This window comes from Paroedura picta, chromosome 17, assembly GCF_049243985.1.
Source record: "Paroedura picta isolate Pp20150507F chromosome 17, Ppicta_v3.0, whole genome shotgun sequence".
Classification (NCBI taxonomy): Eukaryota; Metazoa; Chordata; class Lepidosauria; order Squamata; family Gekkonidae; genus Paroedura; species Paroedura picta.
In genome coordinates, this window is record NC_135385.1 from 20199090 (window position 1) to 20218890 (window position 19801).

The 19801-nt window shown below is 54.9% G+C and overlaps 1 protein-coding gene across 3 annotated transcripts; it reads right to left on the reverse strand.

The window, feature by feature from the left end:
* Positions 1-80: 80 nt before the first annotated feature.
* NLRC3 (NLR family CARD domain containing 3) lies at positions 81-16713 on the reverse strand. Of its 3 annotated transcripts, XM_077316978.1 has the most exons (17): positions 16640-16713; positions 11451-13184; positions 11080-11166; positions 10381-10464; positions 8212-8295; positions 7026-7109; positions 6725-6808; positions 6308-6391; positions 5817-5900; positions 4829-4912; positions 4234-4317; positions 3970-4053; positions 2339-2422; positions 1698-1781; positions 1478-1561; positions 518-601; positions 81-317 (listed from the first exon to the last, which is right to left on the reverse strand). In XM_077316978.1, exons 2-17 carry the CDS (start codon positions 13172-13174, stop codon positions 227-229), a joined length of 2994 nt encoding a protein of 997 aa, XP_077173093.1. In that variant the 5' UTR covers positions 13175-13184; positions 16640-16713; the 3' UTR covers positions 81-226. The 3 variants fall into 3 exon arrangements, with proteins under 3 accessions (XP_077173093.1, XP_077173094.1, XP_077173095.1); XM_077316979.1 differs by lacking the exon at positions 16640-16713 and having other exon boundaries at positions 11451-14188; XM_077316980.1 differs by lacking the exons at positions 81-317; positions 518-601; positions 1478-1561; ... (2 more) ...; positions 3970-4053; positions 4234-4317 and having other exon boundaries at positions 4422-4912.
* Positions 16714-19801: the final 3088 nt, after the last annotated feature.

Below are 19801 nucleotides of genomic sequence, written 5' to 3' on the forward strand. Positions count from 1 at the left end.
GTCCTGTCCGTTGCCGTTGAACCTGAGAAGGGAGCCCCAGGCCCGTCGGCTACTCGTCGAGACCCGAGCCAGGCAAGTAAGAAGGGCCCAAGGGTGGAAGCTGCAGGCAGCACGTTCTCCGGCCTCCGGAGGGACAGTCCCGGATTCAGCGGTCGCTCCTTCGGCCGGCTCCCCCTGGAAGGCGCCGGGTCTCGGGGGCCCTGGTTTCCCTCCCTCGGAGTCCTCCTCAGATCTCCACCGCGCACTCAGGGGCATGGGCACAGACAGCGTCGGCGATCACTTTGGCTCCCGACTCGCCAATCCGGTTGCCCTGTAAGCTGGGAGGGTGGAAGGAGAGGAGCCCGAGCTCAGCTTCATGAGCAGATGTTTTGTCCGGACCCTGACCAGTCGCTACGTGTGGACGGCCCATTGCAATAGGGGGGGCAAGGGCTGGGTGGGAGTCTTCCCTTGTAGGCATGTGGCTGTTCCCCCCCCCCCTCCAAGCTTACTGGAGCAGCCTCTCCAGGAAGGCACTTACTTGATGTACGTGAGGCCGTGGCTTCCGGACAGAGCGTTGGCGATGCAGATGCCTCCGTCCATGCCGAGGGAATTCTCCTGGAGGCTGGGGAGGGGAGCAAAGGGAAAGGCATGAGGGGCTGATCGGACGCACGCAGCCCCTGCTCTGATTTGGTTGCCCGTCAGAGAAATGCTACACAGTCTGCCGAACCAGTTCTGTGCTAAATCCTACGCGGGCCCCGTAGTTTTGCAGTCTGCTGTTCCCAGGTGCTAAGTTTGAGGTGCCTGTCTGAATTGGTTTGGCTTTTCTCAAGATGATGATCTTGGACTAGTACTGCTTTATTGAGGGGGCCAGTCTGCTCAGCAGCTTTTAAGGCCACCTCTGGACATGCAGCTGCCAGAATTCGGCATCTGACAGCTGTTAAGACTCCCCATCGACTTTACCATTAGCAGCAAAAACAGTTCGTTGAGGTACTGACACAGAGATCGCGATGATTCTTGCTGAAACCGATTTGACAGGCAACACACTGATCAGTATAAGACCAGGAACCCCCCCCCCCCGAAACTGACAATGGGCGGTCTTCCCAGGATATTGCGCACGCTAGTTTTGCGCCCAGGTGCTCGTGACATCACCCTTGCAAGGCGGGCTCAAGGCCTGCCTCACCAGTAACGTCCGAGCCTCCCCTCTCCCACAGCTCCATCCTCCCAAGGGAAAGTTGCCACTTAGACTACACAAAAGTTCACTTTCCCAGGCCCATTCCTCACTGACAGACGGGATCTTGCACGGACAGGATCGTGGCAGGAGGTGGGCAGCCAGGCAGATCCTGATACAGCCCAACCGTGAGCAGCAGGTGCGTGAGCCCGAGGCCCGATGTTACTGAGATGGACAAAATCGGGAAAAAATCCTCCCCTGCCCCTGGACAGGACGGGAGAGGAGAGGCCGTTCCCATTCACAGGACCCGCCTGCTGTCGTACTACTTACTTTACCCTGCGGAGGGCGGAGTTGACTTTCAAGGCGTTGGCCAGAGCCTTGGCCCCCGCCAACCCGATGGCGTTCCCTCTCAAACTGAAACAAACAGTGGAGTAACGTCAGTGGCCTGCCTGCCGAGAACTGTGCGGTGGCCGAAACCAGAGCGCCACGGTCCCCGCCAGCGGCAGGCAGAGCCATTCTGGCAGGGGGGAGAGGCTTTGGGGAGACTCACTCTAGGGTCGCGAGGCTTCGGTTCACCGTCAAGGCCTCGGCCAGCACCCTGGCCCCGCTCTCACCCACCAGCGCCACCTGAAGGCTGTGACAAAAGAGGACACGGTGAGAGAAACTCGGCTAGGGCTCAGCAAGCCCTCCCTCTAGTGCAGGGTGGCCAAACTGGGGCTCTCAGGATGTCAGTGGACTACAATTCCCATGAGCCTCCACCAACAGCTGGAGAGCCCCAGTTTGCACCCCCCCCACACACCACACCTGCTCTAGCGTGTGTGAAGGAAGGTCCTCCCAAGACAATCCTGGGCCTGAGGAGGGCAGGTAAGGGACTCGGCTGGTCCTCTCATGATGGGTGCAAAGATGGACAGAGGATCCTAATCCCAAGGCAGCTCCTGAAAGGCCCACAACACACCTGATGGCCCAGACCCAGGGACAAAAGTCTGGCTTCTGCCACTCAGGCACCCACTGTATCCCCTTGGGGGTCCTGCTCCCACCCCAAACCCTCTCCCCCTTCACACCCCGATGCCTGAGCGTCCCTTAGAGTTACTTCAGCCCCCCTCACTAGCTCCCTTTCCTCCAAGTGAGACCCCCACTCGCTTTGGAGCCCCCCCCCAGCCCCTTTCCCCTGGCTCCTGCAGGCCCCCTTACTAGAGAGCGGTGAGGGTGGAGTTCGCCTTCAGGGCAGCCGCCAGGGCAGCCAGGCCCTCGTCTCCAACGGCGTTCTCCTGCAAGCTGGAAGACAGCAAGGGCTCAGGGCAAGGGTGGGGGGACACATAGAGACCGACAGTAGTGGAAATATTTTCGTCTCCTTTGCCCAGAGAGAGTCTGCTTGCGGGGAAGTCTCCTTAGCCAATCCAGGCACCTGCAGTTACGCCTGTCTGGTCCACAACAGCACTCAATATCTGCCTGCGTAGCTAGAATGCGCCTCATTTCGAGCCAATTTCCCTGTAAGAAACTCTCCACCCTGCCCTGAAGCATCATGCTTTGCGTGCCACGAGTTCTCCAGAGACAGGCAGCGTGGCGTAGCAGTTAACAGCGACGGCCTCTAATCCAGAGAGCCAGGTTCGAATCCCCACGCCTCCTCCACGTGCAGCCAGCAGGGTGACCCTGGGCCAGTCCCACTTCTCTCAGAGCTCTCCCCGCCCCACCTAGCCCTCTCGGGGAGAGGCGGAGAAGAAGGGCTCCGCCAGCCGCTCGGAGGCTCCCTCGGGTCACGAAAAGCTCTCCTTCCTTACAAAAATCAACGCAGCGTTTCCCGGCAACAGGCCCCCGCCAGACGTCCCCGCTTGGGTATCGTCGTGGCTAAACTGGCCGCAGGCTTGTTTGTCCTTCGCCCGTCAGCAAAGGGGTCACTCCCCCCTCCTCTTTCGCCCCTGCAGAGCCGATAATTATGAGCATTTGCTCGTCAGGAATCCGGCGGCCGGAGGAGCACTTTGTGTACTCATTCTGAGTCGCCCTTACAAGCGACGTGCTGCCCCCGTCTCCTAGAGGCTTGACTTGGCCCTTGTTTTTACAACCGGGGGTCTGAGAGCGCCTCCGCCGTGGACTCCCTCATGCGATTCTAATAAAGCGTGAGGAGGGTGGGTGGGAGGGCTGTAGCAAGCCGCTCTGGTTATTTAGGCTCCGAAAAGCATCCGGGGTTTGCAATTGTGGGCCATGTGGAAGTGTTACCGAGCTTGCGGAATAATCCTCCCAACACTCGTAAATAATAATACGGCACATGCAGCAAGAGCGGCACAGGTCCCCTTCCTCTTGCTGGACTAGAGAGGCCTTAGAATGGAAGGGAAGCGCCCTTCTTCCATCCAGGAACGGCCCAGTACTGGGTGCAAATCCCACTGGACTCTGCTTCAGAGCAAACGCTCCTGGGATTGGCCCCGCAGCCCTTCTCAAGCGGCCAAGGGCGGCACGGGCGTAATCGTCCCTGTCACAACATCCCTGCGAGGCAGGCCAGCACGACTCACCCCGTCTGGCAAACGGAGCATCCCTCTGAGTTCTTATTCTCCCCCAGTCGCCTTTTGGCTCCCGACCCGATTGGCCCGGGCCTTGAGGACCCAGAATCGGGAGCACATTCAGTGCTTTAAGATCTGCCGCCAGCTCCAGAAACATGCCAGGTGACCTCAGGGCAGTCGGAAGCACGCAGTCAGCCTACCTTCCAGGACCGTTGCTGCGATTTCCGCCATCCGCCCCCCCGCCCCCCAAATTCTGATGGGAGAGTGGGATTTTCCCCCTTCTCCTTTGGGCTGGAAGGACTCTGCGCCAGGGACAGCAAGCAGACTTACTCCAGGGTGGCGAGGCTCCGGTTGAACTGCAGCGCTTGGCCGAGGGCCTGGGCAGCTTTGGACTGGAGGAAGTTCCACTGCAGACTGGAAAGGACGGAAAAAAGAGGGCGTGTGAGGAGCAGGCCTGGCGGAAGAACCCTCAGATTTGCCAGGGGCAGCAAAAGACCGAGCCTGGACCACGGGGAGGAGCAATGACACGCAGAAAAAGGTCTCCTTCCCAAACAGTGCAACCCTCCCCCCCAAAAAAGAAGGGAAGTGACTTACTGCAGGGAAGTGAGCGCCTGGTTCTCCTTCAGAGCCAGCGCAAGGGCCTGGGCACCTTCGTCGTGCAGGAGGTTGGCAGCCAAGCTGGAAGGGAGTGTGTGGGGGGGGTCACAATTCGGGATGCCAGGTCCCCAGGGGGATCCCCTGGAATTAGAGCTTGCCTCCAGACCAAAGCAATCAACCCCCTCCATGCCTCACTCCTCCCCTCCCTGTTTCCCTCTCCGCCTTCCTCCGCTGGTCCTTATGCCCAAATCGGCTTATGCCAGCAAAGAGACCCTGACTCCGTTACCAGATCTCTCTGAATGGCTGGCAGCCAGTTGTTAATTGTAGTATCTCGTGCCCGTTTTAATTGTTGTGTCGAGGGTTTTCTCTGAGTGCCGTGAGCCGGCCCAAGGGACGGTAGGCGAGCTGAATAATAAAATAAAATCCCCTCTCCTCTCCTTGCCCTTCCTAAACTCTCACACACCCCTGGTAGCCTCTCTCCGAGATCCATCCCATCGACCTGTGCCTTCGACCCCCCAATTTAAGTGCGCAAGCAGTGGCACATCATAACAGCTCCTAAAATGCACCAGAGAGCTCTGACCGCGGGACTCACTCCAAATTCTGCAGCGTGCCGTTTGCTCGCAGGGCCCGGGCAATCTCACACGCCCCCGCCTGGCTGATGGAGTTTTCCCGCAGGCTGGAAGCAGAAACAGAAAGCCAAAGCTTGAGCTGGGGACCTTCTGCAGGCCAAGTAGATGCTTTGCCCCTGGGCTGGGATGCAACAGCCCGATTAACTTTTATTAATGTATTGATTCGAACCTTCGTTCCCCCCCGCTATTCCCCAGGGTTCAAGGTGGCCGTTTGTTTACTTTTAGACGGAAGCGCGGAATAATTCATACCGCCTCCGGAATAATTCACAAGCCGTCTTGAGCCGAGAGGGGAGGAAAGGTTGGAATATTTTCAACCCATCAATAAAACAAACATCTCCTCGAACGCCCTCTCCGGCTGTCCCTGCCTCACCCCGTTTCACTCGCTGCCGCGTAGCGTTCTGATCTCCGGCTCGGCTACGGGATCGGTTCGCGGAGGAAGAAGCGGCCACGCTCCGGGGAAGCGGATGGTGCCGAGCAGGATCGGGAGGGGGAGTAAAAACGGACAGGATCCCTTTGACGGGAATGACAGCTCTCTCTCGAACGCTACACCCCACCGGGGCTGGAGGGGACAGCCAAATCAGCCTAAACTTCAAACTAAAGAGGAAAAACAGCCTTTGCAGACTGAAGACACAGCAGTTTGCCATCTGCCCAGAGACACTGCTAATCTCATCAGTCCTTTGGGAGTCTCTTTTAGGCCGCTCTGAACAAAAAATGTAGACCGGCGGGACCTGAGGGCAGTGTGCATTCAGCCTCCCAAAGCTCTGGGTCTCTCCGCTTTCCCACTGGAGCAGAGCTACAGCTGGAAGGTGCACCTTCCCTCCCCCCAGAACAAAAAGGAGTTTGGAGTGGCTGTGTTGGGGGTTCAGGCTCCTGCGTGTCCCCAGTTTTTGCCCTCCGCCCATCAGTATTGTGCTGCCCAATGTAGACCTTCCTAGCCCCACCAGGACTTACTTGAGACTGATGAGGCCTTGATTGGAGCAGAGGGCATGCATGAGTGCCGTGACCCCCACGTCACTGATTGAGTTGCTCTGGAGGCTGAAACAACAAATGCAGAGAAGCACGAGGCATGACAGGATCAGATGCACTATACAGAGGGGTCCTAGTAATCAACATGGGTAATGAGGCAGGAAACCTAGGTCTCTATTCAGTCCAGGAGGACGTGTTGTATTGGGCTTCATGACCAGTTCTGTAGTCTCTCTTTCTCATTTCCCTTTGAAATCCTATTGTAAGACGACGGTTATTGTTAGGTCAGCCACTGAATGTCCTGGAAGGGTAACACTCCCTCCCGCTGCTTTTGGGATGTCGTAGATTCTAACGTCAGACTGATAAATTGAATTCTTTATCGCTACCGGACTCTTGCTCTTCTACCTCTCGGGGATTCGTTCCCAGGGAAGAAAAATGCAACACGGGGACACACAACTATGAGGCGGACGATGACTTACTCCAGAGTCAAAAGGGTGTGATTCACCTTCAGTCCTTCCGCCAGGGCTGCTGCACCGGCATCTCCAAGACAGTTACCGGAGAGTCTGAGGAGGGGGGAGAATAAAGAGCAGTTAGCGCATGCAAAATATCTCCTAGCATCTGAACCTAATCCAGAAAGGAAAGTCTTAATTTCATCTCTGTTGCCAATATTCTCTTGATGGTTAGAGTGCATCCTCAGTCCAACAGGCTTCCTCGGGAGGTGGCGAGTTCTCCTCCTCTGGAGGTTTTCCAGCAGAACCTGGACAGCCGACAGAAATGCCGATGCCAGGAACTTAGGCAGATGGCGAGTGGGTGGGCAGAAGGGAGTGTGCAGGAGCTTGGCTCTTGTGGCCCTTTCTTGCATGCCAATCTGGGGGTCGGGAGGCGGGTTTCCTTACATGAGCTCCTTCAGGCCCCAGTTCTTCTTCAGCGCCTCCGCAAGTCTCTTGCAGCCCTGGGGACCTACGCCGTTCTTCTCAAGGCTGCAAAAGGAGAGGCCATGCGTGAGGACGGGATTCAGCGGCAAACCTCAGACCAGCGCCCGTTTGCTTTTTTTCACGTCGTTTCGTGGTTCCCTGCAGACCTCCGTAACCCACCCTGCAGCCTGAACGTAAGAGAGAAAGGGCAGCTGCCCAGAAGAAAAAGGAGCCGATGGGCAAAGGAGGCGTGAGCGGAACAGAACACAGAAAAAGACTCAACTGCAAAGTCCTCAGCGTGTGGTTGCCGGCGAGAGCCTCGGCCAAGGGTTTCATCCCGTCTTCCTTGATCATGTTATTCTGGAGGCTGAAAGAAGAGCACTTGCTTTATATAGGGACCACGCCCTCTGCAGTGTAGGGCGACCGAGGGGCAAGGCCTTGCTACCGATTAGGGCTGTTCAAAGTATACCTATCTGCCTGGCTGTTTGGACACGGTTCTGCCCCCCTCCTGCTCCCTTTACCCTGCTGCTGCTGATTCTTGATACCATCATATCTCTTTCTTTGCTCCCCACTGGAGGCTGAATTCTCCCCCAAATTGCTGGCTCCTTTGCACACGAAAAGCTAGCTCCTCAGGAAGGAAGGGAGCCCAGCCTTTCCCTCCACATGCTAACTTTTTCACAAGCAGGGAGTTTTCTGTAAGATCCGATCCCTCAGCAGAGCTCTCATGCTAGAATCCCGAGGAGGATTGAACTACCCCCATCCCGAATACATCGGCATTTTGATCCCAGATATGACTCTCCCCGAAAGGCCATTGTTAGTGAAGTAGTGTCAGGATCTGCCTGGTTGTTGGCCTCCTGCCATGGTCATTTGTGTATGATCATCTGTCAGTGGTCTGGGAAAGTTTCTGTTGTTTTGAACTGCTTGCTCATTTGTGTAGTGCAGTTGCCAATTTTCTCTTGGGAGGACGGAACTGTCGGGGAGGGGAATTTGGACATTCCCGGTGAGGCTGGCCTTGAGTCCACTTTGCACTTTTCCCTGGGAATGGGACGGACCCTGCTTGTTATTGGTTTAGGGGGGTGGGTTCAGGGATTATGTTGATCAGTGTATTGCCTTTCAACCCAGTTTCAACAAGAATAATTGCGAGCGTTGTATCACGACCTCAATAAATTGTAGTCTCTCCCCGAATTCTGCCCTCCCCCTCCAAGATCTGCAGGTAGTTCCCAACCCAAAGTTGGCAGTCCTGGGTTTGAACATTCACCACACCCAAATTTGCATCCAGTCTATCCATCCATCTTTCTTTAAGCCTCACCACAATCCTGTAAGGTAGTGCAGAGTGGGAGGAAAGGACTGGCCTGAGATCAGCCAGCAAGGTCCAAGGTAGCGCCCGCATTTGAACCTGGGTCTTCAAGTTTCGTTTAACCGCTACGTTGACTCGCCGAGGCCACAAAACGAAACGGAGGTCCACTTACTTCAGAGAGAGCAAACGCTGGTTGATTTTCAACGCGTCAGCAAGTGCCTTTGCTCCCTGGGGTCCAATGGAATTGCTCCGAAGACTAGGTGGCAAGACAGGAGGAGGAGAAAGGGAGGCATTAACACGCATGCTGCAGACAAAAATCCACCTAAAGGTAACCCCCTGTTTTGGCTGATGCAACAGCTGCAAACATCCTTGTTTCTCTGCTCTCCGCCTTTCAAAAGAGCCATCTGTGCCCATCAGTGCCAGAGATGGATCCAGATTACGGGCGAGTTGTATATTTTCAAGAGGTAGAGCAAGGCAGGTTTCTCCCGACCCTTTGGACCTAGGAGGGCCACCGGTGGTCTTCTTGCCCCAAGTGTAGTCCAAAGCAGAGCTGAGAACCAAGTGTCGTGTGTAGCATCAAGCCACACAGTTGCCGTTCTCCCGCAATCATTTATAGTAACAGTAAAATCTATCTAGTTAATGTTACCGCTCTGCGATGTAGCGTGAGGCGTCCCACAAAACGCATTACATTAATGCGAAAGTCCTCGAGATGTGCCAAAGTGTTTTGCGATGCGGCCGGGTGACTTTCTCCAAATGGAAAATATTTACGCTGTAGACAGGCCCGTTTCAGATATTTTTCATTTGGGAGACAATCACCCCGCTGCGTCCTAAAATAATCTGGCGCAACTCAAGGACGTTCGCATTAATTTTATGCGTTTTGTGGAACGCCTCACTCTACATAGCAGAGCGATAACATTAACTAGAGAGATTAGCTATTGACTTTTAATGTTACTATAAATGATTGAGTGATAAAGGCATACTCTGTTGCAGGGGTGACCAAACTGTGGCTCCCCAGATCGCCATGGACTACAATTACCATGAGCCCCTGCCAGCACCATCCTTGGACGGGAGGCCACTGAGCAAGCGTGGGGATGCTCTGTTTATGGGGTGTCCCAGTTCCAGGGGACAATACAGCATTAGTTATTATTCTGCCCTCCTTTTCACAAGGACAAATGACAAAGCAACACAGGTAAGCAACTGCACATATACAGGGAATTCCTCTGTGTGAGCAGGCTACCAATAATATAGTGCATGTAATCCTCAATAAAGTAGTAGAAATAAGAACTGACATCTCCAGTAGGTTGTCACATTGAAGGCTGGGCCCTCAGACGGAGAAGGTTTCACCTCACCGGGCGATATTCTTTGTGTGAAACCACTGAGGGTCTCGGAAAAATGTCTCAAGAGGCTGATTAGGACACTCAACGAGGTTTTTCTTAATACAGTAAGAGATTCTGTCTGCAGTCTTGGCCACCAAATAAAGTTTTGAAAGCGAATGGAATCCAGAAGCCGTTGTGGCCGGCCGTCAAGAAAAAAACTTACAGGACTTGGAAGTGGTTTGATTTCTATTGAGGGTTGCGTTCAATGTATTACTGGTAGCTTTTTCCACATCGGAGTGTCCCTGTTTTCAAAGAACCCGGCACTAAAATTCTAGACAAGAGCCTAGCCTAGCATCTTTTCCCTCTTCTTCTTCAGATCTTGAACAACCCTCGTTTCTATTCTCGGAGGACGTTCCCTCTATTAGAGTAGCACTCTTTGTTCTGGTGGCTAGGAAGCTCCGAACCAAGCAAGCAAAAAAAAAATGGAAACAAGTACACAGCAAGTATATCGGCTTCATTAAACCACGGGCGGCTTCTTCTTGGTCTCGCTTACACTGTTCTGTTGCAAGCGTGTATTCCTCTGGTATTCCTCCGGTTTTAATCTGAACCTTGCATTTTATATCGTACATAAACCACCCTGGAACGTCACTGTCTTGAAAATCCTATGAGTGGTAGCCATGAGTCAGCTGTGAGTTGATGGTCAATTTGACCTTAATATACTGTTGTCCTGCTGCTGAAGCCCAAATAACACTGTTCCAATGAATCTGTACCATATATTTTTTTAAAAGCTTAAAAACAGTAGGATCCCATCCTAGCTCTGCCCTTGACACCCTTGACCCTGCTCAACCACTCATGCCATGACCTGATCCATATCCTAAGAGGTGTCCACAGGATGGGCACTTTCGAAGGCAAAACACCTGCCCACGTGGTTGCCTCCCAGCTGATGTCTGATCAGCCGTAGACTGCTGATTGCCACCCACTTCCGTATTGTGGAGACGCTTTCAGAAGGCAGATCCTGCACTTACTCCAGTGCCAGCAGACTCCGGTTGACCATCAAGGATCTAGCCAGTGCTTTGGTGCCCTTGTTTCCAATCTGGTTTTCTGCTAAGCTGATAAAGAGATGCATATAATTATTGTTTATTACTTATCGTACGGCAGAGTCACACACACAGGAAGCGTAGAATAATATAAACTAAGTAGGTACAACAGTTATGCAGGCCAATTCGGCAATCCCCCTAAATGCTAATATCTGATCTTCCAGCCCACTCAATTGCAGCTGGGGAGAATGAAAAAATAAATAATGATTTTACATTTAACCTGCCCTTCCATGTAGCTAAAGAGGGGCAACAGCATACCAATTACATACAGATTTGTTGTTTGGGAAGGGGGAGAGAACAAGGCTAAAAGCCAGGCCCAGAAATTGATGTGGATCTCTTTCCCATGTCATCAATGTAATGCCTCATAGTTAGATTGTTTCAAGTAGTCGCTAGAACCGAGCAGGACTGGACTGCATGGTAGTAGTAGACTAAGCAAATTGCGTAATAGTGTTAGACTAAGCGATAGCAGACTAACTGCATAATAGCGATAGACTGATTGCATGATAATGGTAGACTGAAAATAGTAGATGAAGCGAATTTCACGATCGCGATGGGATTAATAAGTGAATTGAGCATGATTAGACTGCGAGATATTCAGGTCCACCAGGAGATTGCTCATCTTATCACCTGATCTTCTGGATGTGACAATCCTTCCCGCTCAGCACGCTGCCCAGCAGATCCATGGCGCCGTCTTTAAACTGGTTGTTGTCCAACCTGAGACAAAGAGAGGCGGCAGCGTGAGATGGAAGGGTTAGGGCCTTGTCCACGAGAGTGAGGAGGGAGGAGAAGGTGGCCCATCTCCAATTCAATGGGTCTCAGCTCACAGGGAAGGTCTCCTTTTGAGAGCATGGGCAGCTGTTGACTTCCTGCACACCAAGGCTCCCCGGTTCAGCCCCCTGCACCCTCAGCTAAAAGCACTGAGAAAAGACACCAATCTGCCAGGCCAGGCTCCTACCCTGAAAACAGACCAGGGGAGGGACTGCTATGGCGAGTCCTACCTGAGATTCCTGCAGTAAAGGAGCTGAGACAGAAGGCTCTGGAAGGAGTGGTGATCGAGGCAGCTGGACAGGTTGGCCTCTTCCCTGCAGGCCTCAGACGCCTGCAAGAGATAAGCCAAGGCAGAGCGGTTGGCCGGCGTCAACCTCCCCGCCAGGCTCTCGGTTTTCAAAGCTTCCTCGAGGTGGGCGGCAACCTCCACCTGCTGGATCTCATGCAAGCACCGCACGAGGTTCACGGTCCTGCAGGAGACGGCTTGGTCCATGGCCAGGAGGCTCTGGAGCACGGCGACCACCTGGCTCCGGTAGCCCTGCTGCTCGTCCCTCACCAGGAGCCAATCGGACAGGGCTCCGTTCACCCGCGGAGACAGGAGGCCGGCGAGGAAGCGCACGAAGACGTCCAGGTGTCCATCCTCGGACTGCAGCGCCCTCTGGACGGCGTTCTTGAAGTGGTTGAGGAAGCCCAGCTTGGGCCAGGACATGCCGCTCTCAATAAAGAGGTCAAACAGGGCCCGTTTGGCCGAGGCGTAGTAATAGGTGGCCGCTAGAAACTCCTGGAACGTCAAATGGGGGAAATAATAGACTGAAGACAAAGGCATCTCTTCCTTGAGGAGCAGCCTGTTGCACAGGCCGAGGTGGAGGGAGGAAAGGTCTACGCCGTATGTCTTCAGGTCCTGCTCGGTGAAGACGTACTTCCTCTTCGTCAGGCCATAAAAGGCCAGCCTGCCCAGGCAAGCCATCATTTTCTTGCTGTTGCTGTTTGCCGCTTGTTCTATCCGGGGAGCCTCCTTTGGCGTGGCTTGCCCATCGCCGCACAGCGCCATTTTGAAGTAGTACGAGTAGATTTCAGACAAAGTTTTCGGGAGGGCCATGGCATCCAGGGAGCAGCCGGCGTTCCTGAGAACGTAGCCCACGGCGGAGCCGCAGACGCGGCAGAAAGACGGCACGGTGCAGAGGGTGTACAAGGATTTGTGGGCTTTGAGATGCTCCCTCACGCCGTTGGAGAGGTTCTGGTTCTCAACAAACAGGCGGCCCAGGAAGTCCTCGATGTCTGCATCTCCAAACCCTTGGATCTCAGTCATCCGGTCCACCAATCCCCCTGGGATCTGGCCGGCCGCCGTCGGCCGCGAGGTTACCCACACGCAAACCTCCCGCAGAAGATTCCCCCTGATTATGTTGGTGATCAAGTAGTCCACTTGGATCTCCTTCTGAAGGTCTGTGCAAACAACGGTGTCCGAGAAATCCAACGGTCTCTTAAATTCATCCAGACCGTCCAGGATAAGAAGGGTCCTGGCGCCGGCCACCGAGGGAAAGCTCGATTCGGCGACGTGAGGGGAGGCCAGGCGCATCAGCCTCTCCCCCGAGAGTTTGTCGTAGGTGTTCAGTTCTCGGAAGGTCAGGGGCAGCACGAATTCAAAGCCCTTCCCCGTCTCTCCCTTGGCCCAAGCGTGGACAAACAGCTTAACCAGCGTGCTCTTCCCGACGCCTGCGACTCCGACAGTCACCAGGATGCGTGGAGGGATGCTGAACCTGGTCAGCGGCAAGAAGAGTTTCTCCAGTGGGATCTTCTTGGAGAAGTGGCTCACGCCCCTGGTGGCTTCTATCTGTACGAAATCATGCTGCTTCTGCTGTAGGTCGGTCAGGCCTTCCACCAGCAGGAGGTTGGTCAGTCTCTCCAAGGAAGCGAGGCCCGGGCTGGCATCACACCAGGGCTGAGGGGTCTCCATGGAGTTGGCTCTGTAGGGGGAGAAGTCAAGAGAAGAAGAGAGGCAAGAGACCTTGTGTCGGAGGGCCAGAGATGGGGTTCCCCTCGCCTGCCCAGCCCACCCCCGCTCGCTGAGAAAGACAGGGCACAGGTGTTCCTTTTGGGGGGAGCTTAATCCAATAGCTGCCTATTGAAGTCACGCTGCCTTACCTGGGGCCACTCACCCGGCAACCTCGGAAGCCAGAGAAAAGACGGCCACTGCGATGTAGAGCCAAGTTGAGCCCCACAGGGGCCTTCTTTACCCTCCGAACCTCTTGTGTCACAAGCCGCCCTGTCCCCGTCAAAAACACACCTGCCAAAATCCCACCCGGAGAGGCCTTCTAAGGCTCCTTCCTTTGCCACCATTAACAATTTTCTAAGGAGAGAAAATCTCACGCAAAATCCATCGGACTCCCTACCTTCTCCAAACACCTGGCTTTTTTATTGTATTTTTTTTTTGCAGAATTCGCCAGTCTATTTCTCTCCCCCGGCATAGCCGGCTGCGCCGGCCAGAGCTCAATGCACTTTCCTCCACATGTTTATCTCCAGTACAAGGATGTCCTCAAGCCACACGGGCGCGTTTGGGAAGTGTATCCCCCGAGGGACTTGAACAAGCCAAAGACTGCCTGCTTCAAAAGCCGCCAGAAGGTTTGGGAAACTTTGCTAAGGACAGGAGAGATCTGGCATCCCTGTTGGACGTCTTCTAATCCAGAGGAAGCAGAACCAGGAAGAAAGAAAGAGGGTTGCTTGCTGGCTGGCGGGTTTCCTTCTCTCCGCACGGCTGCCGAAGGCGTTTCGGCTGAGGTGTTTTCTCGCTGTCTCTCTGGTACAATATTTTGCTGCTCACCTCTTCCTGTGCTGCGGCTCTCACTCCATCTTCCTTCCTGTTCGTGACAAGAGCTGCAAGACGGCCACGTGCAGTGCACGGTGACCCCCGAGGGAAGGGGGGGGAGACACCCAAAGCTCACCCTCGGCAGGAACTAGCAGCTTGAGGCGCCGCTGGTTCCGTGCGGCCGGGGAGGGTGAGGAGACCAGCTCTGAAGCCAAGTCCTCTTAAGCAGGGCTGCCCCAAAACGATGAAGGGAACTGAGGGGGGAAGACACCAAATACTGCTCCAAATCGCATTAAAGGAGGATCGCATTAAAGATAACAGGATGTAACGGCAGCCATGTTGGATCTGGTATTCGGAGATCTGCCTCCTCTGAGCACGGAGGTGCAGGGGGTTGGACTAGATGACCCATGAGGTCCCTTCCAGCTCTAGGATTCTATGATTCTACCCTTTGTGCCTAGCTGATCTCTGTGCAAATCGCTCTCCCTAGGAAATCTGCCCACTATCCTTTTAAAGCCAGTTAAACTACCCTCTGCCACGAGCACATCCAGCACATCCTGCAGCAGGGAGTTCCATGGTCCCCTGCCTACTGCATCTCACCAAGCTACTAGAGTTTGCCATCTCTGCATTAGAGCTCCAACTTTTTTGGCCCCAGTTAAAACAAGACCTGGAGACTTTGAGGGTGGAGCCAGGAGCGGGCTGGTGGAGGTTAACGCCAGGGAGTCCCCCCTTCATCTATGTTGTCCATGGACACCTGGAGAGCCAATGCTTGGCCACCCCCGATTTAGGTTTTCAGAGGAAGGGAGCAGCAGCCAGGCGCATCGTCACACCTGGATCCACAGGCAGGAAAGCAGGAAGCAGCCAGGAGCTTCCCGACCCTTTCAGAGGAGAAAAGGGACCCCGTTGAATGCCCTGGGCTGGGGAGGTCTGACAGCTCCTTTCCAAACCCTCCACCCCTGCCCCTCTGCCAGCTCCCAGCCTGCATCTGGGAAGCCCATCCGGAACGGAAATCTTGGGCTGAATCCGTTAGGGAGAGGCATTCCTCCACGGCCAGCTGTTGATTTACATCTGCGATTGGCTGCCTAGAAACGGGATTGTTACCGAACTGACCCAGAGGCGAGCTTCCCCAAAGAACAAAAAACTTTTCCAGAATGACCGCTTGCCGCTCGAGCCTCTGCAGAGTTGCTCGGGGGCACGTGAGCGGGCACAGGTGGCCCTAGGGCAAACATTCGCGCCAGGATGAACAATCGAGGCGGCCACTGATGCCGACCCTGGAAAACAGCCCTGTCAACTTGATGGCTTTTTAATGAACATGTGAGATCTGCTGCCCCAGGAAGAGGCAGCAGCAACGAACCTGGACAGCTTCCGGAGGGGGAGAGAGGCCCATCAGCGGCTGCCGGCCACGAGGGTCAAGGTGGACCACTGTCCGGAGCATGGGTGCTCTGGATGCTTGGTGCTCGGGGGCAACAGAGGACAGGTTCCTGGAGGTCTGGCCCTGCTGCTGGACCTCCTGACGGCCCCTGGGTTGCAGCCACTGTGTGACACGGAGTGTTGGACTAGCCTGACCCAACATGGCTTCTCTTCTGTTCTTATGCTCTTCCTCCCCCCATAAGGCAAGAGACCGACAGAAAAGCTGAACAAAATGGCGGGGACTGTAGGCGGGACCGTAGACGCCTCTGTCCAATCACTGAAAGGTGTGCCTCACCGCCGTCTGCCCAGTTCACGTTCTGCGCACAGGCATCCATGGCAGGTCTCTCTTTGCAGAAACCCGTCTCCGTCCCTGCTGGCAACGGCAGCGGCCGATGTCTCTTTACCTGAGGAAACGGTGCCGTTTCCGAGACCTTGCGGGACCCTCGGCGAGCTGCAGGACGCCTTCCGCTTCAGGGGCCTGGCAGGCGGGGGGGGGGGCGTCTCTCTTTTTGCTGACAAGCAAACATGATTTTGCTCCTGAAAAGGGACATGCAAGCCGCTTTGCGTCCCCAAGAGGTTTTTTCAAGCGGGACGACGCATCCTGCACGCACGGAAGGGCAACCGGCGTTCCAAGACAACCCAGATGCCAAAGCTCGGTGTTCCCTTGCTGCAGAATTTTAATGTTTTCGTCTCTGGACCGCATGGCGCTCCCACAGTCGTCTGCTCGATACATAAACAGCTGGGGGTGAAGGGAAGCCACGCGCGTTCCACAGCCGCTTGAAAAACCGAACGAAGTTTGCCTTCGACGGCACCTTTAAAACCCGCAACGTTTTATTCCAGGTGCAAGCTTTTGTGTGCACGCACACGCCCTTCTAAATTCCCTCGCTCTAGATTCTATGCGCCTAGCGCTGCAGCCTGATCATCACATTGGCCTTCCTGGCTGCCAGATCACGCGGATGGCTCATATTCAGCCGGTCACCCTCCCGTCAACCTTCCCAACAACCCTTAGAGGAAGGCCAGGTGGAGGAAAAGGATAGGATTTGAACCCGGGCCTCCAGATCCTAACCTGGGAGCACCACGGCACGCTGGAAATGCCGAAGCGTCAAGTGAACCGAAGGCCTCATCATGCTCAGACACTCGCCCAAGCTTATGAAAAGCAATCTGCATTCCACACACACTCCCCAAACATAAAAAACGTGAAATACATACATTCTCCAGGAAGAGAATTGCGGGCCATTCCTCCAGAGCGCAGTTGCTCGTCATGCGCTGCAAGAGGAGACAATGAACTCTTCACCAGAGCAGCCTGCAGACAGGATGCCAAAAACCACATGCTGGGGGCAGGTGAAGGGGGGGGGTTAGCATTCTCTGCACATCGCTCGCCGTCCAAACCAACGTGAAACCGAAAGCACATCACCGACTCTGTGCCAGATCGCAGATCCTTTGCGTGCCGGTTCTGTGCGGCGGCCTCCCCGTCGGAGGGGAGCCAGATTCCGAAACCAAACCTGAAGGGAAGCGCGGAACAAGGGCCAACGGATCGATTGGAGACAAAATAGATCTTTGCCGTTAGGATGTGGCCAAGCGGACGTGTGAGCCAAGCATTGCCCAAGCTGTCCTCGGAGGGCGAGAAATTGAAATAATAGTGCGTCGAGCACCGGTTCTCTTTCCCACACTGTCATGCGAACCTCAACAGAGAACTCAGAGCTCCATCACATCTACAGACCACCCTAGGAGGTCAGCAACTGAACCCCCCCCCCCAAAAAAAATTATCTGTGTATGAGGCCGTTCACCAGCAGTCTCACCCCCGGTGCCTCGAACATGGGGCTCCACAAGGGGCAATCCTTTCCCCAACGTTAACATCTCCATGCGCCCTCTAGCCCAGCTCGTTCGGGGATCTGGGCTTGGGCACCTGTTGAGCAGCAGCCGGACGGATACACCCTGAGTCATTGATGAGAGGTCTGGGAACTGTGACAGGACGGCTCAGGCAAAACCACCTGACGCGCAACCCTTCAAAGACTGTGGCTTCCTGTGGCTGAGAAAGAAAGCGCCCAGCGAGGAAGCACACCTCCCCGGCCTGCCGCCTTGGCCGGTGGCGTGGCATGCGTAGAAGTACAGTCGATCAGCCACGTGCGATGGATTTAGTCATCCGTCACCCCCTGCACATGGACAGAGCCACGTATACGGGACATGTTCGGAGGAAAGGATATGTCTCCCAAATTCAGTTCTCTCGCCCTGAGATCTACTTGAGGACTTCCCCAATACTGTTACTCCTACGTGTGATGTTAAGGAGAGCTCCCCCCCCCCTTTCCAATTTCTTGCCCCAGAAATCCGGCCCCGTGACGTGCTTCTTTCAGATCCGAAGGATGGCTTTCGACAATAAGACTCCCAGAAGGAAGGCTTGGGGTCTCCAGGAAATGACATCTCCTGTTATTTTATCGATCCCAAAAAAGAAGAAAGAAAAAAAGATTGCTTCTAAAGAATCTCCTGTGACGCATCTCCTGCTAGATATGGGAACGGGAGCCGTGTTTCTCCCGGAGCATCAGTGGATAAGTGTGAGGTAGACACAACCCTTAATCGCATCAGCCAGCAATACATGCCAAGATAAGGGCAGAACCCCATTATTTCTAACACGTTAACGCCCCGTTTTGAGAGTCCGACTCTGTGTCTTTTAGCCGGGCAGAATAATGAGGGGATTGCGATGAAGGCAGAAAAAGTGCGGATCTGCAGGTGGGGAGAATGTATGAAGCGGTGCTTTGAACTTATTTGAACAAGGAGGAGAGCCAGGTTTCTAGAGCAGCAGGAGCATGCAGTCTTGCTTTCGGGCGACCGGGATGAGACAGGGAGCACGGGGTCGGGGTCCGACCGGCTCCAGCAGGGCCCTGCGATGGCCTTTGGAGGAAGAGGCAGCCGGCAGACCTGACCCAAACCCACAGCCAGTGAGAGAGAGACTGCCGGAGGAGGCAGACTTTGAGGGGACCAGCCGAGCGCCCCTCAAAATGGAGACGGATTGCCCTTCAAGACTACAGAATTGGTGGCTGGGGAGGAGCTTTTGTGGGCCGCTGCCCCCGTCTTCTCTTCCTTTCTCGCCTTGGAAGGAAGCCCTCTGGGAGCTACCATGAACCGGTTGCAACTTAGCAGCCTTTTCCGCCAACAGTTTATTCATCCTTGCTTACGGCTCATAAAAGCCAGCGTGGTGCCATGGCTAAGAGGGGCAGCCTCCGACCTGGAGAAGCAGCTTGATTCCCCCCTCCTCCTCCTCCACCTGGGGCCAGTCCAAGTTCTCCCGGAGCTCTCTCGGCCTCAGCTGCCTCGCAGGGCGTCCGTTGTGGGGAGAGACGACCGTGAGCCGCTGTGAGACTCCTTCATGTAGCAAAAAGCAGGCTGCAAACTCTCCGCTCTGCTCCTTCTTAGAAAACGGCCTTGGAAAGGATCAGGTTCGCTGCTGCAGCCTCCCCCTCTTCCTGCAGGAAGCACGCTGGGCATGTTGCAGGATAAACATTGCTTTGGCAGCGGCTGCCAGCCAGCACGCGGAAATTCACTGCCTGACTGAAGGTAAGCTGAAAAACTGTGTAAACAATATATGGATTTGTAAAAGGCCTCCCGCCAGCAGGCCTTCTGCCTGAAACGCTGACGTATCATTAGGAGTTACGCCCGAGATCACCCGCAGCTTCCCTTCTTGCAGCTGCCCTCCTGAAGTTGTACCCGCCAGCCCGGGCAAGGCCAGGAGGGGAGGGGAGCGGAACCCTGCCCTGATGGATGACCGCTCTCCCCCGGTGTGAAGGAGTGCGCTTTCCGGCTTTCATCTGGCACAGTTCTCCTGTCTTCGGCTTTGTTCTTCTCATCATTGCAACTCCGTGAGGCGGCTTAAGGCCGGCGGTCCTCAGAGTTTTAGGGCTTTGGGGGGTTTTGCAGCTCGGACTCCCACCTCAACACCACGCTGTTTTCCGCTGTGCTCTGGAAAGGGACCAAGCGGAAGAGCTTCGCCCGTTTTAAGGTCTTTCCATTTCCAAGAGAGGCTTGGGGGCCCTCTCGTGGAGAATCCTAGAATGCGGTCGAGATGTCACGCTCCTCTCAGTAGGCTGGTGGACCACAAAACGGGAAGCCACATTTCATGCCAGTGGCCGGGGTCAAAATCTAGACGGCACCCTTGCCGACGGTGAACGACCGGTGATGCATGCGAAACAGATCTGTAATCTGGGTCATACAGGCTTGTTGGCAATCGTTAAGATCTTACAAGCATCCTCCACACCCTCAAGCAAACCCTCTTGAGAAGAGAGAAACGCAAAAAGCTGTCGGCCGGGACATCCGGGTCACAAAAATGAGAAGCAAGCATGCTGGGTGGGAGATACACCTTCCAGGTAGCAGTGTGTGGGA